Source organism: Jatropha curcas, chromosome 8 (genome assembly GCF_041381405.1).
Source record: "Jatropha curcas cultivar XTBG-Jc1 chromosome 8, XTBG_Jcur_1.0, whole genome shotgun sequence".
Lineage (NCBI taxonomy): Eukaryota > Viridiplantae > Streptophyta > Magnoliopsida > Malpighiales > Euphorbiaceae > Jatropha > Jatropha curcas.
This window is the reverse complement of record NC_143158.1, coordinates 3,817,587-3,834,177: the sequence shown is the minus strand read 5'-3', so window position 1 is coordinate 3,834,177 and position 16,591 is coordinate 3,817,587. Positions and strand designations below refer to the sequence as shown.

At 35.6% G+C, this 16,591-nt stretch overlaps 5 protein-coding genes across 9 annotated transcripts; 2 read left to right on the top strand and 3 right to left on the bottom strand.

Moving 5' to 3' along the window:
- Positions 1-4,325, top strand: LOC105638106 (light-independent protochlorophyllide reductase subunit). 2 transcript variants are annotated; one of them, XM_012221839.4, is made up of 3 exons: positions 1-225; positions 541-2,961; positions 3,063-4,325. In XM_012221839.4, the coding sequence occupies exons 2-3, from the start codon at positions 647-649 to the stop codon at positions 4,066-4,068; spliced, it is 3,321 nt and encodes a 1,106-aa protein (XP_012077229.1). In that variant the 5' UTR covers positions 1-225; positions 541-646; the 3' UTR covers positions 4,069-4,325. The 2 variants fall into 2 exon arrangements, with proteins under 2 accessions (XP_012077229.1, XP_020536406.1); XM_020680747.3 differs by having other exon boundaries at positions 1-2,961.
- Positions 4,326-5,132: 807 nt separating this feature from the next.
- WRKY50 (WRKY DNA-binding protein 50) lies at positions 5,133-6,234 on the bottom strand. 3 transcript variants are annotated; one of them, XM_020680908.3, is made up of 3 exons: positions 5,810-6,234; positions 5,596-5,725; positions 5,133-5,458 (listed from the first exon to the last, which is right to left on the bottom strand). In XM_020680908.3, the coding sequence occupies exons 1-3, from the start codon at positions 6,042-6,044 to the stop codon at positions 5,332-5,334; spliced, it is 492 nt and encodes a 163-aa protein (XP_020536567.1). In that variant the 5' UTR covers positions 6,045-6,234; the 3' UTR covers positions 5,133-5,331. The 3 variants fall into 3 exon arrangements, with proteins under 3 accessions (XP_020536567.1, XP_020536566.1, XP_012077228.1); XM_020680907.3 differs by having other exon boundaries at positions 5,596-5,731; positions 5,810-6,221; XM_012221838.4 differs by having other exon boundaries at positions 5,133-5,455; positions 5,596-5,731; positions 5,810-6,212.
- A 1,604-nt stretch (positions 6,235-7,838) lies between these two features.
- LOC105638104 (S-adenosyl-L-methionine-dependent methyltransferases superfamily protein) lies at positions 7,839-12,138 on the top strand. 2 transcript variants are annotated; one of them, XM_020680870.3, is made up of 12 exons: positions 7,839-8,181; positions 8,269-8,327; positions 8,416-8,466; positions 8,589-8,736; positions 8,979-9,064; positions 9,182-9,280; positions 9,739-9,792; positions 10,193-10,337; positions 10,526-10,587; positions 11,099-11,258; positions 11,407-11,568; positions 11,745-12,138. In XM_020680870.3, exons 1-12 carry the CDS (start codon positions 7,932-7,934, stop codon positions 12,008-12,010), a joined length of 1,542 nt encoding a protein of 513 aa, XP_020536529.1. In that variant the 5' UTR covers positions 7,839-7,931; the 3' UTR covers positions 12,011-12,138. The 2 variants fall into 2 exon arrangements, with proteins under 2 accessions (XP_020536529.1, XP_012077226.1); XM_012221836.4 differs by having other exon boundaries at positions 7,840-8,181; positions 8,598-8,736.
- Positions 12,139-12,267: 129 nt separating this feature from the next.
- Positions 12,268-13,475, bottom strand: LOC105638103 (17.9 kDa class II heat shock protein-like). Its single transcript, NM_001308809.2, has one exon. The coding sequence runs from the start codon at positions 12,910-12,912 to the stop codon at positions 12,439-12,441; it is 474 nt and encodes a 157-aa protein (NP_001295738.1). The 5' UTR covers positions 12,913-13,475; the 3' UTR covers positions 12,268-12,438.
- Positions 13,476-15,149: 1,674 nt separating this feature from the next.
- LOC105638102 (18.8 kDa class II heat shock protein) lies at positions 15,150-15,885 on the bottom strand. The gene has a single exon (XM_012221834.4). The coding sequence runs from the start codon at positions 15,740-15,742 to the stop codon at positions 15,263-15,265; it is 480 nt and encodes a 159-aa protein (XP_012077224.1). The 5' UTR covers positions 15,743-15,885; the 3' UTR covers positions 15,150-15,262.
- Between the last annotated feature and the right edge of the window lie 706 nt (positions 15,886-16,591).

Here is a 16,591-nt window from a genome sequence, read left to right as displayed (position 1 = left end):
GTTCACGTAGCACACGGCACAGACTATATTTTTTCCCTTTCAGGACAAGACAACTTTAATTTTCTCACGATGGTCTCGTGAAATTCTCCGGGAAAGCATATGCAAGAAGATTGGACGGTTTGGGAGAATATGCTGCTGCTACCAGTGAAATGAAATCGATCAAAGTGTCCATTGGAATTTTCTTTGCTTGATTTTGTCGGGAGAAGTGAACTTTTTTTTACCTCTGTAAGTGAACTTTAGTTCGATTGCATGATTAGTTTTTTTATCTGGGGATACTATCCTGTTTGGTTTTGGAGAAATTGGTGTGGGAAGAACATGTTTTATATGACTTATATTTTCTAGTTTGGGGTTGAATTGGTACTATACTAGGTTGCTTGTTCTTTTTTGAGCTTTTTATGATTTTCAGGTAATCAAGCAATGTTGGGTTTTGCTTATTTGATTTGGTAGTTAACTAGTGATATATTTCTGATGGATCAAACAGTGAATTTTATGAAATAAACATTGATTTTCTCTTTACTCGTCTGCTTGGTGTCTAATTAGAATTGTGATCCAAGAGAGTTCCTGAAGATAGAAACTGAATTGGCCAGAGGTCCTATGGTGAATTGGGTTATTTATGTGAGTTTGCTTTTTCTGTTTGGATGCCAAAATGATGCTGTCAAAAATTGGGTCTACAAATAGTGATGGTGATGGAAATTCAAATAATGGTCAGCTGTTGCGTGACATAGAGGCAATAAGCCAAGCCCTTTACCTCCAGAAAGCCCCACGAAAGGCTTTAATCTCTTCATCCAGTGCTCGATCTAAATCAGCTGAGAGACCTAGATTATCAGAATCAAAATCTAGTCTGAACCCAAGGACTTATGATGCAAATGTTTCTATCAAAGACAAGAAATCATCATCATCAGTTTGGAACTGGAAGAAGCCTTTAAAGGCTTTAGCCCATATTCGTCATCAAAAGTTCAATGTCTGTTTCTTTCTGCATGTGCATTCAATTGAAGGGTTGCCTTCAAGTTTTGATGACATGAAGTTGTCTGTGAATTGGAAGAGGAAAGATGAACTTTTGCAGACCCGTCCATCAAGGGTTCTGAAAGGAATTGTTGAATTTGATGAGACTTTGATGCATACATGTTGTGTATATGGTAGCAGAAGTGGAACCCACCATTCAGCAAAGTACGAAGTGAAACTTTTCTCGATTTATGTATCTGTAATTGGGGCTCTGGGTGTTGATATGGGGAAACAATGGGTAGATCTCACAAGGCTGTTGCCACTTACTTTGGAGGAACTAGAGGGAGAGAAAAGCACTGGTAAGTGGACCACAAGCTTTAAACTTGCAGGCAAGGCTATGGGTGCTACTCTAAATGTTAGTTTAGGTTTCCATATACTCAGGGACAGTTTAATCGAAACTGCAAGGAATATGAATGTCTTGGAGCTTGTGAACATGGTGCACGGTCGGTCATGTACAGTAGAGCAAATAACAGGTGTCAGACAAACCAACAGTAATGAGATGCTTCAACGGGTGGGAAGTGTTCCTAGCCATTTAAACCAGTCTCATCTCTCTTCTCAATCTGTCAATGTAAAAATTTGTGATGAAATATCACCAAACCTAGGGTTGGAACTCTCAAAGTCAATAAGCTTTCTATATCAGAAACTTGATGAGGCAAATTTGCACAATTCAGAAGAGTTTCATGCTTTCTCTGAACATCTGCAGCCACTTAAACTAAAGCCTGATTTGGAGTTGGAGTCTGACAAAGATATTGGTGGAAATGAGTACTATTGCACTGAGTTTACTGTCATTGAAAAGGGAATAGAAATGTCTGAAAAGGAAGACTTGAAATCAGAAGAGAGCAATGTTCAGTTTGTCGATGCTCTCGAAATTGAAACTGTTGATGTGAATGAAATTATTAAAGATGATGATATAGAGCTTGATGGGAAGACAAAGTTTCATTCAAAGGATAGTGTCTCAAGTAACTGTTTGGATGGAGTTTTGGTGGATGACTGCAAACATGAAATTAGTAGTATTTGTAAAAAAGGATCTAGCATGGAAGATCTGGAGTTAGCTTTTAATAGATTTTTTACTTCAGAATCTACAGAACTAGAATCCCCACTTGCTAAAAGTGAGATTTTACAGCAGGAGAATTACATGGATACTAAAGTCAGTTATAAGGCCCATAATGCAGTGAATAAATATCTCAGCTTGGATGAAGTCACTGAATCTGTGGCAAGTGATTTCTTAAATATGCTGGGTATTGAGCACAGTCCCTTTGGTTCATCTTCAGATTGCGATCCGGAGTCTCCTAGAGAGCGTCTGTTAAGAGAGTTTGAAGAAGAGGCCATAGCTTCAGGCAACTTTATTGTTGAATATGATGGACATGGAAAGCATGAAGAATTTGGCTGCATTGCTTCGCTAGCATCTGATTGTGGGGATCTATCTGCAGATTTTGATTTATGTGTGGCTATTCAGGCTGCTGAAGAGGAGCACCAGAGGGAAAATCAATTACTAAGTAGAAGGAAGGCCAAATTGCTTGAAGATTTGGAGACTGAAGCTTTAATGAACCAATGGGGCTTAAATGAGGAAGCCTTTCAGAGTTCTCCACGTTATTGCTCTGATGGATTTGGGAGTCCTGTTGAGCTTCTTCCTGAGGAGCCAGTTGAATTACCTCCACTTGGAGATGGCTTTGGACCTTTTGTCCAGACGAAGGATGGGGGCTACCTGCGGTCTATGAATCCTTCTCTTTTCAAAACTTCTAAAAATGTTGGGAGCTTGATCATGCAAGTGTCCCGTCCAGTTGTACTACCTGTAGAAATGGGATCTGATATTATTGAGATATTACAGCATTTGGCATCAATAGGAATTGAGAGGCTATCCCAGCAGGCAAATAAATTAATGCCCTTGGAGGATATCACTGGGAAGACATTGCATCAAATAGCACAGGATACTACACCTGGAGTTGCTGTGCCTGTGAGGTCTGTGAGAAATTTAATTGTATTGAATCGTGTTAAATTTTCATTTTATTCTGTTCTTAAATTTTCATTTTACGACTCACCTTTTCTCATTGCGGTCACAGGCGTGCTCCCTCGTGTCCTGAATCCTTGCTTGGTAAAGAAGCAATCTTGCATGTTGAGATGGGTTCAGACTATGTCACTCTTGAAAATCTCGCTCCTTTGGCAGTGGATAAAATTGAAACTATGTCAATTGAAGGGTTGAAAATCCAGTCTGGCATGGCTGAGGAGGAGGCACCATCAAGCGTTTTTCCCCAGTCTTTTGAAGGTAAGAGTGCCAGTCTTAGTTGGTTCCTAAGTATGGAAGGGGTTGCAGAATTGCAAGAACTTGATGGCAGAGATGTTGATGGTTTATTTGATCTTTCTATAACATTGGAGGAATGGTTAAGGCTTGATGGTGGAGTCATTGGCAATGAAGATCAAGTTAGTGAACGCACACTAAAGATACTTGCAGCCCATCATGCGAGGTGTATGGACTTGGTCAATGGTAAATTGACAAGAGAGAATTATTGGAATAAAGCAGCTGGGAGAAAGCAAGGTTTATTGGGGAACAACCTGACTGTGGCTCAAATGGTGTTGCTCAGAGATCCTTTTCGAAACTATGAGCCAGTTGGTGCCTCAATGCTTGCTATAGTTCAGGTGGAGAGATCCTTTTTCTGTCTTAAGCCAATAGCAAATGGTACGGTGCTAGAAAGAAGAAGCAATGAAGAAGAAGATACAAATGACAATATATTGGAAGAGGAGGAAACTTCCATTGGGTTTAAAATTACCGAAGTTCATCTTTCAGGGTTGAATGCTGAACCTGGGAAGAAACAACATTGGGGTACTAAAACGCAGCAACAGTATGGAATCCGTTGGCTGCTTGCAAGTGGCATGTCCAAGTCCTCAAAGCATCCATTTTCAAAATCAAAGGCCATGGTAGTGTCGTCACCGCATCTATTGAGAAAGATGCAGAACAATGATTGCTTGTGGAGCATAAGCTCTCAAGCTAGTTCTCCAGAAAGTAAGTGGAAGGAGTTGACGGGATTTGTACCACATATACGAAATCCCAATGTCATCTTTTCTAAATGAAAGCATGCTAATTTTTCACTGATCATATTGAGGTTTACAGGGTACACGTTTCTATTTCTTGAGTGAACAAAGCATACATGTAGATTTTGTTCTGTATTGAAAGGCTGTGTATAGCTTGCTAGTGCCACAGATTAGATGAATTATGTAATCAGGTTGGTCCTGAGGATCAAGTAAAATGTCAGATCAAAGCTAGTAATTGTATTTTTGTTTACATGCTGTGCAGAGGCAATAAATTAATGAATTTTTTTAAGGCCAAATGTCTAGAAGTTTATATACATGCGTGTTTCTCCAATTTTAATAATTTTTTTTTTCAATTTTATTATAAGTCCATTATATTTTTAATTCGTCCGTTGATTGAAATTGATAAAATACTTGCTTCTATTCTATATTATATTCTTTGCCTCTCTCTCTCTCTCCCTTGTCATCATCTAATCGGCTTTGTTAGGGCAATTAAAAACTATCTGAAATAGTAACATTTTTTTTTAGTTATCGTTGGAATTTTATAAAATGGGTTTAACCTTGAAGCGTAAAATTCATTTCTCAATGATAGAATTAGTTTAGCTGAGTTGTAAAATTTAATTTTTAAAAATAAAATCAACGTTTTCATGTATATCCCATACTATATTTAAAAATTTCATGCTAAGTCCATTTTCATGGTTCCTTACTTACCCACGTAGACACTTAATAGAATAAAGCTCAAAAAGAAACAGCAACGGCGATAATGAATTACTCCAACTTTATCTGATTCCTACAGTAACATGAAATCAGATTCCTATATATTGTCTGCTAAAAAATAAGTAGCAAAATTAGAAATCAGGCAATGGAGCTCTTATATTATAAAATATTAATTGGGGGTTTAATGTCTAATAAACCTTTTTCTTGTTATAATTTTTTTTTTTCATGTAGCAAAATCAAAAACAAATGATAAGGGAAAGTTTTTTATATATATATATAGTTGCATTTGCATGTGGTTGAGCTTATGATAATTAATGAGCTCACTAGTTGGATTGTGATCAAACTAGGTAAAGAGTAATTATATATGCTATATCAGCAATTGGAGCAAATTTAAATGATACAAAGAGTTAATACATATATAGATATATATAGTATTAAATTATGGGTTCGAAATCCTCATAATTTCCACCGATGATAACTGAAAAAAAAGTTAACCATACCGTAGGTTTAACAAGTGGGAAGTGAGGCTGCTATGTCTATGGGTAGAAATGAACCCAATTAAGCAAGAGCTTAAAGCTTAAAGCTTAATTAACCGGCGGTGGGGTGATTATGGACACCCTCATAGGTTGTAATTACATATTTTTGATCATCTCTATCTCTTTCTACTCTCTTCTTCACTGGACAGCCTTCGATCGAGCACCGATAGTAATTCCTGCTAATCACATATATTATACAATAATAATTAATATATTACTAACACTTCCATCTTCTTTCTTATATATGGTCTTGTATGCATAATTTTTCCCGAGAAAATTATATGGAATATGTATAAAATCAACAATTCTTATGTACCTTGGGTTTGGGCTACTCTTGACGATCTTCTTGCCATATTTTCTCCACTTGTAACCATCATCAAGAATCTCAACTTCTGATTTTGTTTTGAATGCCACTCTTTCTTTAGCTTCCCTCTTCTCCTTTCTTCCTTCTCCTTTAAATATATATACATATAATTAAGAAATCCACCAAGTATTGTATATTATTATAATAAGAAAATTCATTTTGTTACCGGTAGCAGGAAGGTGTTGATGAGAGCTAGTAGCATCGCCAGACTCGCCGATAACCAGCGCTTTAAAAACCAGATTACCATCATTAGAAGCAGGAAGCAGAGACAACATAGATTGATCATCTTCCTTAACCCATTCATCAAACGTCAAAAATTCTGAGAGCTCAAAATTAGTGAGGTCCCCATAGTCGCTCTCAGGAGTATCAAGTGGAGCAAAATTAGAGCTAGACTCAGACATAACAAATTTTAGTATCAGGAAATTACTTTATTAAAATAATAATGTGATATAATATATTCATATATATATAGAGAGATAGAGAGAGATAGATAGAGACTCAGGCGGCTTCTTTATGATCGTTCCTGTAAGATTGCAGGAAATTTCAATGTTGATGCTAAGCGACCTGTAACAGAGAGCTTCGTAAACTTGAAATGGAGGTGGGCCAAGCCATGGATGACTTCAACGTAGACTTGTATTTAATTTTTTTATTTTTTATTTTTTTAAATTTTTGTGTGTGTGAATTTAGCTTTTGATCTCGTGGTTAGACTAACCCTTTCCCGACGGGCAAGACAGACAGGACCACTGGTCAAAAGCAGGAAATCCTATATAGTGATCTTTTTAGAATAAAGTACTATATAAATTTATACAAAATATTTTTTTACTATAATTATTAATTAATCTAACCGAAATCTGAATAGACTTTTCAAAAAAGAAAAGCAAAATTGAATAGTATGTCTTATCATATCCTATTAACAAGATTAAGAAAATTTAATGTATAAAATTAGTTTGGATTTGAGTCTAATTAAATTGTTTAACAAATTCAATTGAGTAAAATAAAATATAGCAAGTAGAATCTCTCTCTCTCTATCTATATGTCGATAACATTTTTATTTTTTTATTATATATGTTTTTCATATTCGGTAAGTAAGGCTCATTGGAAAAGCCGATTAAAAATCTTTTATTTTTAATAAAAATAGTATGCTTGTAAGCCAAGTCATGAGTAGGTAACAAGCCTGTCTAATCAAGTTTCTAGAATTAAGAAAAATAAATTAAGTAGTCACAGCATTTTCTTTTAACTAATCCAATGGAGACGACTATACAGATTTTTAAATTGGTCACAGAGACAAAGAGAGTAGACATAGCCAAAACAGGATCTTTGACAATGAATGAAGTCCAATTGCAAATACCACACGTATGACGTACATCGTACATATATACTACTACTTGTGCTAAGGTTAAGACTTAGGACTTGAGACTTAATAACACCCTCCTCCATTGCGACTTGCAAGAAGGATGTATATCACATTAATGATAATGTCTTGACTTAGCAACATCGAAATTCATCGGTAACTTCTTCAGAAACCTATTTATTCATTTACTTGAAGTCGTACCTTTAATATATATATATATATATATATATATATATATGTACGATGTATGATCCCAGGTTTAGGCATCATGCCAAAGTCAATATTCGTTTGTCTCCTTTCCTCACTTGCTTCTCCTTCCAAGTTTACATTGGTCACTTTTAATATTATGGTAAGAAAGCTTGCATGCAGAAAAAAGATGCAGATGAGATGAGAAGGCTCCTAAGCTCAAAGTTGGACTCTTTGCTTGAAATTATGGTAGTTGACCGTGTAATGCCAATGGCATTGTCATGACTCGTGGAGGGTTCTACGAATTTGAGTTAAGTTAACTCAAAAGATGTATCTACTTTTTCTATTATGGTCACATCGATTCTAGATAAATTTTGAATTTAAAGTATTTAAATTTTAAAAGTTCGGGCGACGAAAGAATAAAAGTCATTTTAGAATAATTTTATAATGACACAAAGTTCGGATATTTTTCTAGGTTAAGCCTTTTATCTCGTACTTGATAATTTATTTTTATTATAGTAAATTAGTAATAATAATTCAAATAACTTATTAGGTTGATTTTTAAGATAAAATAATTTCCTGGACGACATATCGTCAAAGGCTTCCCTCTATTAACATTTAACAGACGACAGTTTGATCAACTAAGCTGCCCTTGTACTGCGCATGGTTTAACAAAAATGATGTCGTTAGAGCTTAAAAGGGGAAAAATTTCAGTCTCATCGACTTCACTGTGTCAATAGTTGCTAGCCAAATGGTGCGAAAGAAGGCTGTTTCCTCCAAGCCGAAGCCATCGAGAGCCGCCGAGGATTCAGAAAACCGCCGGCCCAGCAACGCCGAGAGGTCTGCTTACTTCGCAAGGAGAGAGGCAGCTAAGGTCTTGCAGAGAGTGCTGCAAGGCGATGCGCAACGCCGAGCCGTTGCTTCCATCAAATCCCTCGTCTATAACCCATCCGTTAGGAACAAAAGAGCGACTTTTGCTCTCGTCTGTCAAACGCTAAAGCGTATGTTAGCACCAATTATTTGCCACATGAACTTTTGAGTTTATCTTTTTGCTAATTTTCTGTTTTTTTTTTATTGCTTTTAATCAGATTTACCTATCATTAAGGACGTCTTGGAGTCTGCTGCGATACTCAATAGCAAGTGGAAGGTAACAACTTACAAGATAATGTTCATTATGTAGTATCAAAAGCTACTTGAAATGTTAGATTGAATTATATTCATTGCTCTTGTTGCAGAAGCAAGTGGAATTAGTGTACATAATAGCATATGACATTTTATTTGGGCAGGTAATTTCATGTTCATGATGTGTTATGATATTTGTTTGTAATGCCTGATTTTGAGAGAACCTTAAATTTTGCCTGCTATTTGCTGGTTCTTGAACTCGAATGGTGGTTGTTTGATGGAATAGAATTTGCAGGAAATCTCGCTGGTTGGTGGTGATGCTGAGAAGTTTCTCATTCACAGGAGAAATGCTCTCCAGTCTGCTCTGGCAAAGCTTTTAGTGAGGAAGAAAGTAAAGAACCTTGATGATTTGATTGCTCTTTACCAACCTCCTGGTGTGTATTATTAATGATTTCTAACATTCCCTTTGATTTATTATTTTAATGAAGTTATGTTTTTACTAAAACTACCGGACATAATTATGGATTTGGCTGTTTGTCTACTTTACCCTATTTTTATATCCAAGTTTGAGAATACTTTAGATTAATAACTTTTTTCGGCCATGTTGTGATAACTATAAAATTATTGCTTTAGTTTTTACTAAATTTCCCACATTTGGTGTCAATTTCTGGTGCAGATATTTCTAAACCCTGTTATGTTCGTGTAAATACTCTGAAATCAGATGTCAATTCTGCTCTGCTTGAATTTGGAAAACAATTCACGGTACTTTTTGCAACCTTTATAATATCTTAGTTGATGATTTTCAAAGATCTCAACTGTAAATAAAACGTCAAAAAATCTCATGAGCCAGAGTGCATTGTGTTTCTTTGAGTTACATAGGTTCAGAAGGATGACATGGTACCTGACCTGTTGATACTCCCTCCACATGCTGACTTACACAATCATCCTCTGATCTTGAATGGAAGTGTCTTTGTGCAAGTAAGAATTTATTTGAGTCTATGCAGATGTTGCTTTCCATGTTTACATTTGCATTCTGAAATAGTAGTCAAGTCCAATTCCTATTTGATGTAGACATTAAGCATGAACTTATCAAATTGTTGAAATATTTTATTAGCTAGTAGGACTCTGGTGAAGAGGTCCCTTTTAGATTGATAGTTAAAGATCAAAGGTTTTTTAATCATATGAGAACTTGAGCCCTATCTGATAAAATTTAAAAAATTGAAGAAGGAAAAAAAAATGCAAATTGGAGGCTTGTACAGGTGTTGCATTAGAGTTGCAAACATAATCTAGACCACCTTTCCTTTGCTAAGCTTAAGGTAAAAGATTTTATAGTTGATAAAATTATAATAGTCAATAAAGTTTTTCTGACTCCATTGATAAAATTTTTATATTTGGGTTTGTTTGTTTGCTTATATTTGAATTATCTACTTTTGTAGGGGAAGGCAAGTTCAATGGTGGCAGCAGCTCTTGATCCCAAACCAGGCTGGGAGGTGAGTCTGGTTATTAAACATTTGAATACTCGATTATGATAATTAATTTTCTCATCCTTTCTCTGCTTTTGTTATCTGCATTTAAGATATCTTGGATCATGAAATATTAAGAATTGGCTGTAGACACTTTACCCTTTTCGATCTGGGGCTTGTTTCTATTATTATTTCACCATGATTCGGAAGCCTGTGGCTTTTCAACTCCAAAACAAATGAAGTTGGTACTCAACATAGGACCTCCAGATGATTTACTTATGAACATTTTCTTATGGACAATGATAACCTTGGGACTGAATGTCAAGATTTCGAACTTATTCAAAACATAAAAGTTGATCCTGACATATTTGTTCTTGCGTTATTTCCTCAGACCTAATATCATCTGTTACTTTATTTTTTTGTGAAGGTTCTTGATGCATGTTCTGCTCCAGGAAACAAAACTGTCCATCTTGCGTCTCTTATGAAAGGGAAGGGAAGAATTATAGCATGTGAGTTGAACAAGGATAGGATTAAGCGTCTAGAACAAACTGTCGGACTCTCTGGTGCTACTAGTATCCTGTTTGTTGTTTTCAACATTTTAAATGTCATCAGTTGTCATCTTCATTTTTGGTACTTATAGCATATTATCTTTTGACAATTGCATTATTTATTTTTTCAATAATATGCTATGCCTTCTCATCTACTCATCTTCAATTTTATATGTTATGCTTACGCTGCTTCGCCTTAACCTGGCTTCTAGACATTGAAGTTCTGCATGGTGATTTCTTGAACTTAAATCCAGCAGATCCTTCTTTTTCCAAGGTAAAAAAAATCTGAAACACTGTTGAAGTGTTGGCATTTGTAGAATGTGACAGTTTACTTCTGCTTTACCTCTCAGCATTTCTATTTTTTCATTCGCCTAAACAATTCCTTTGCACTCTCCTTGTTCAATCACTGAAATAGCAATTAATCATGCTTGTGGTCTCATATGCGCATTCTGTAGAAAGCATTAAAAGTGAACACTTCTGTGTTTTTATTTGTAGCAAGCTGATTAATCTGATAAATCAGTATATGATAATGAGTGGAATATACTGATCACTGTTTCTTAAACGGCAACACCCTACTTCTTCAGTGTGTGATATAAATGATGTATCACGTTTCTAGATTCTGTAGTTTGTATTGGAAGTTGATTTTTCTTTATAACAATTGCTGTTTCTGATAAATAGGCAGGAGTCAGGGGAGAGGAAAATGTTAGAGCTGAATTTGTTCAGACTATCCATCTCCTCAACTGGACCTTTTATGCACATTTTCTAACAGGAATGCAGTCTTGCAGATCCGTGCTATTCTTCTAGATCCTTCTTGTTCTGGATCCGGGACCGCTGCACAGAGGTTAGACCATTTACTCCCATCTCATGCTGCTGATGTCCCCGAGGCAGAAAGACTGAACAAGCTTGCAGCTTTTCAAAAGAAGGCTCTGGCTCATGCATTATCTTGTAGGTTATCCTTTTTTTAGTTAAGTGCTAAATTTTATGTTCACTAAAATGTAATTGCTATATGGTTTTTAGCGATATGGTAGTGCTGTAAGTGTTCATCTCTGTTTATATAAACTTTATAAAGCTCTAACAAGCTAATTTATTACAGTCCCGGCTGTTGAGAGAGTTGTTTACAGCACATGCTCTATTTACCAAACTGAGAATGAAGACGTAGTCATGTCAGTTTCACCCCTTGCAGCATCCCATGGCTTTGTGCTTGTCACTCCCTTTCCTCAGTGGCACCGTCGTGGTATCCCAGTTTTTGAGGGCTGTAAGTACTGCTCTAATGTATCGACTATTAGTGGAGAGAAAATATATGAATTTTTAGTTTATATGTACATTGGAACTGAATTTTTTTGTGATTACCCTACATCGGGGTTATCGATACATGTGTTGAATCAAAGTGTCTGGGTAATTTTAAATATTACTTGTTACTTAATGTTGCAGCTGCTCATTTGCTTCGAACGGATCCTGTTGAGGACAAAGAAGGCTTCTTCATTGCTCTATTTGTCAAGAACGGCAATGTTAACGATTCAGAAGAATTATCTGGATCCAGAGAGGTTGCTGGAACTCTTTCAACTAAGAGACGCCATTTTAAAAGACTGAGCCATGTGCGCAGAAATAAACGTTTATTGCCTGTGCTCTACAGCAGTGTGTCAAAAATATTGTACCCCCCACACATTTTGCCGAGGAGGAGAATCTGTAGAACATAAAATAATATTTTATTCTGATATTTTATACGCTTAGAACTGTTAGACAGAGCTTCTGTTGTTAGAAACTCAATGGTCTTATATCATTTATTAGCATTTAGTAATGAGATGATACCGTCGTTTTCCCCAAATTTGGAAAAGGCTATTTTAAATTATTATTATTTCTTTGGTTTCTCAATTTTATTCAGAAGATGAAAGGAAAAGCCTGTCAAAAAAAAAAAAAAAAAAAAAAAAAAAAAAAAGAAGAAGAAGAGGAAGAATAGAGGAAAATACTTAATAGACTTTATAATATTTCTAGTAAACATCAGCCTCATCAGAAACTAATGTCAGACGAAAACACCCAAAAAGAAAAACACAAGCAGATTACGATTTCAACATAGCCCAAATTATTTCCAGCACGCAGTCAAACGTGACAAAACGATCCTCTGAGCTCAAGCAATTTTAACCTCAATAGTCTTTGGCTTTTTAGGCTCAGGCGGTGGCAATTTCTGGACAGTGACAGTCAAAACCCCATCTTGACACACAGCAGAAATGGCATCAGTATTGGCATTCTCAGGCAGAGCAAACTTCCTCATCAATTTTCCAACTCTCCTTTCCATCCTCACATACTTAGCTCCTTCCTTCTCCTCCTCACGCTTTCTCTCTCCACTAATCAACAGCACATTATCATCTTCCACCTGCACTTTGATATCTCCAGACTTCAATCCAGGCATGTCGATAATGAACACATAAGAATTCGGATACTCTTTGACATCGGCCGGAGTAGAAGCCATAGCCTTCGCGTCCCTCACATAAGTGCGTGTTGGCGCGTTGAAGGATTTGTGGTCAGCATCGTCGCCAATGTCCATCATTTGCTGGAGAGTGTGGAGAAGTGGTGAATCGAGACCTACGAACCTGACATCCATTTTTCCTAGTGTTTTCGCGAGAGATCTTTAGAGATATGAAGTGCAACTAGATATTTTCGCTGATGGAGAATGTTGATGTGTGGGGGGTCTTTATAACGGGAGTTAAGGAAGTTTCTGGAGGAAAGCGGCAAAAATTGGGAGTTTCCAGGAGGTTCGATTGGTGTACTAGGTGCGAGTCTGGAAGTTTATAGAAGATTCAGAGCAAGTCATGAGATGCTAATAATAGCCCATAATAACTGTTTTCTTAACTTGAATTAACAGTTTTCAAACATTTGTTTTTCCTTCTGGTCGCTGTTAAACGGCACCTGTCGTCCAACTTAGGAAGACACTATCATTTTCAAATATGGGCTTTTACTACTAGTAATGGACTGGGCTTTTAAGTATGCTTTTTAGAGCCCAACTTGCATTTGCATTTACAGTCCAAAAGAGCGGTAAAATTGAACCCACCTCAAATCCAAAAAGACGAAGTAAAAAAGTTTTTTAAAAAAGAGCACGAGTAGATCGCTAATACCAGTTAGCCAAATTTGGTACCAAAATAACACAGGAAAATACAGATATATATATATATATATATATATATATATATATATATATACCTTTTTTTATTATTAACCAACGCAAGTCTACTGCAATATTGAACCAGAACAAAGTCCTCATAACTGCGTTCATCTTCCTCGAACAACTTTGACCGCCACGGTCTTTGATTTCTTTGGCTCAGACGGCGGCTCCTTCTCCACGGTGACAGTCAACACTCCGTCCTTATACGCAGCCGATATCTTGTCAATATCTGCATTATCCGGCAACGGAAACTTCTCAAATACTTACCAAGCCTTCTCTCCATCCTTATATACTTAATTCCTTGATCTCTCTCTTTCTCCCTCTTTCTCTCTCCAGTCACAACCAGCATATTCCCATCCTCAACCTGCACCTTTATCTGGTCTGGCTTCAGCCCCGGCATGTCTAGCACAAACAGGAACGCATTCGGCAGTTCTTTAGCATCTGCTGGAGTTGCCGCCATAGCCTTAGCGTCGCGTAAGTAGGCGCGCGAGGGTTGATGGTTGGATTTTTCAGTTTCATCTGTAACATCTAAGATTGTATGGAGAAGATCCACAAAGGAAGGATCAATTCCTATGTTTCTTAGCGCCAACTCCATTGCTGCTTCTTAATCGCTTGAATTTCTAAAGATGTGAGTGAAGGAATTGGACGGGTTTGGCTTTTTATTTCTGGGAGCTACGAGACATTGTGTAATAGCAATTAATTGGTGATCTTGTCCTTTTCGCCTGCCACGTGGTTATGCAGCGGGAGATTTTTGATCGAGGGAGTCAGAAGTCTAACTACAGCTCCTGTTGTACGCGGGGAATCAAAAGGCGTCAAATTCGAGTTCTGGACAGTTATAAAGATATTACTATTTTAGTAAATGTAATTTAAAAGGAAAAAATTGTCATATTTTATAGTCCATAATATTATTTTGATATATTGAGCTCTTAATGTATAAAAAAAATATAAAATTAATTAATATAGAATAATAGGGACTATCTCACTTGAATTTGAATGAGATTTTTCTTTTTAACTTTCTATTATTTTTTAAAACTATCCTAATACCTATTCAAAAAAATAGGAATTTGAGGTTGAAATTTTTACCTAATGACCATAAGATATATAAAATTATAAATCTGTTTATTTTTGAAAAATTTCAAATTCATTAAAAAAATAAAATAGAAATACAATTAGGAAAAGAATCTCATTGTTATTACAAACCTATGGTTGGAAGTTTTTAATATTAAAATAAAATACCTAGATCTATAATTATAATAACTATTCTTATTATTTTCATTTATTGAGATGAGCTATTCTATTCAAATGACACTTTTAAAAAATTAAAATAATATTAATTATTATATTTCCACTTCATTCTATATGCATATATAAATCTCAGGCAACGAATCTAATCGCTCAATTTTTACATTTTTTAGATAAATTATATTGATTGTTTTGTTTTTCATTTTTATTTTAAAATAAATGTTTATCTAAAATTTTTAAATTTATAAATTATATATACATATAGCCGCATGTGAAGCCGCGCAAATACTAGTTATATATATTAAATTAATATATTCATATATTAAAGATCGAATCTCAATATTTTTATTTTTATTTTTAATATTTGAATGCATAAAATAACTATTTTACGAAGAAAAGAGAGATTAAAAAAATATATATATATAAGTATCATGTAATTATAGCTCAAATCGTTCAAATTTATTCATAAAAACATTACGTTCCATACCACTAAAAAACATCAAACACACTGATAGATAATCACAACTCAGAAAGAGACTCCCTTCTCTAACTACGCCACTTTAACTTCAATAGTCTTAGGCTTCTTGGGTTCCGGCGGCGGCAGCTTCTCCACAGTCACAGTGAGCACTCCATCTCGACAAACAGCCGTTATAGCTTCCATATTAGCATTATCAGGCAATGCAAATTTCCTCATAAACTTACCAACCCTCCTCTCCATCCTCAAATACTTAACGCCATCCTTATCATCCTTTTCTTTATCTCTCTTTCGCTCTCCGCTCACCACCAAAACGTTGTCGTTCTCCACCTGGACCTTGATCTCGCTGCTCTGGATTCCAGGCATGTCAACAACAAACACGTAAGAATTAGGGTACTCCATCACATCTGCCGGTGTCGCTGCCATGGCCTTGGCGTCGCGGACATAGGCACGTGATGGGTTGTTTCGGGATTTTTCGTGCTCTTCAGGGAAATCGAGCATGTCTTCCAGCATGGAAAACAGGGGAGAGTTGAAGCCAAAGTTTCTCAAATCCATGGCTAGAGGGTTTGTTTGTTTGTCAGTTTGTTGTGCAAGGCTACTGGGTAAGAGTGCAGAAATGTCAGATGAATTTATACAGCGAGAACGGGGTGTGAGAAATCTCTAGAGTAGCCGAGAATTGGGTTTTCAAGTTTGTAATAGGATCGCTTTGTCTAGAATTCTGGAGAAGTTGAAAGTTTTTATTATTTACTTTATATACTTATATATTTATTTGGTACGGTATAAATAATGTTGGGCTTCTCGTTCAAGTGGGCTCCGGCCATTGGGCCCTACTTGCCATAACCTGGATGGCTCTCTTCTATTTATTTTATTATTTATTTAATTTTGTAGAATTGTGTGGATCGTTCTAAATTTAAAATTTTCTGTTTGCTATTTTATTAACCTTTTGGGTTGACTGACATTCGAAAATTTTAAAAAAATTAATTGAGTTTAGTTTTAAAAAAAAAATCTGTGATTATAATGCAGTAATAATGATATAATACAATGTAGTAAAATTTTTTATATATTTCTTCAACAAAAAAAAAATATTTCACATATTTTCACTTTTCAATAACAATTAATTAATCATCATTCCTTATATATTAGAAAAATATAAAAAACAACCTACGTCACAATTTTTTTTAAAGATTATGTTGTTTAACAAATTAATAGAAAATTTTTACATGAAAAGAAAATCCATAACCATATTGAAAATTTCTTATTATAGGATTCACAAATTATTGGCTGTAAGATATTTTCCATGTTGATCTTTTAAGAGTACAGTACAATGCAGATATGCAGTGATAATATCATCTTTAATAGGTAGCCCCACTGAAGCTGTTGTCGGAGCTGGTAGAAGAGGCAGCT

Coding starts and splice junctions, on each gene's coding strand:
- LOC105638106 (XM_012221839.4), top strand. CDS start 647: ATGATGCTGTCAAAAATTGGGTCTACAAATAGTGATGGTGATGGAAAT. Junction 2,962..3,062: donor GGAGTTGCTGTGCCTGTGAG/GTCTGTGAGAAA, acceptor TTGCGGTCACAG/GCGTGCTCCCTCGTGTCCTG.
- WRKY50 (XM_020680907.3), bottom strand. CDS start 6,044: ATGTCTGAGTCTAGCTCTAATTTTGCTCCACTTGATACTCCTGAGAGC. Junction 5,732..5,809: donor TCAACACCTTCCTGCTACCG/GTAACAAAATGA, acceptor ATATATTTAAAG/GAGAAGGAAGAAAGGAGAAG. Junction 5,459..5,595: donor AAGAGTAGCCCAAACCCAAG/GTACATAAGAAT, acceptor ATATGTGATTAG/CAGGAATTACTATCGGTGCT.
- LOC105638104 (XM_020680870.3), top strand. CDS start 7,932: ATGGTGCGAAAGAAGGCTGTTTCCTCCAAGCCGAAGCCATCGAGAGCC. Junction 8,467..8,588: donor ATGACATTTTATTTGGGCAG/GTAATTTCATGT, acceptor TTGATGGAATAG/AATTTGCAGGAAATCTCGCT. Junction 10,588..11,098: donor CAGATCCTTCTTTTTCCAAG/GTAAAAAAAATC, acceptor GCAGTCTTGCAG/ATCCGTGCTATTCTTCTAGA.
- LOC105638103 (NM_001308809.2), bottom strand. CDS start 12,912: ATGGATGTCAGGTTCGTAGGTCTCGATTCACCACTTCTCCACACTCTC.
- LOC105638102 (XM_012221834.4), bottom strand. CDS start 15,742: ATGGATTTGAGAAACTTTGGCTTCAACTCTCCCCTGTTTTCCATGCTG.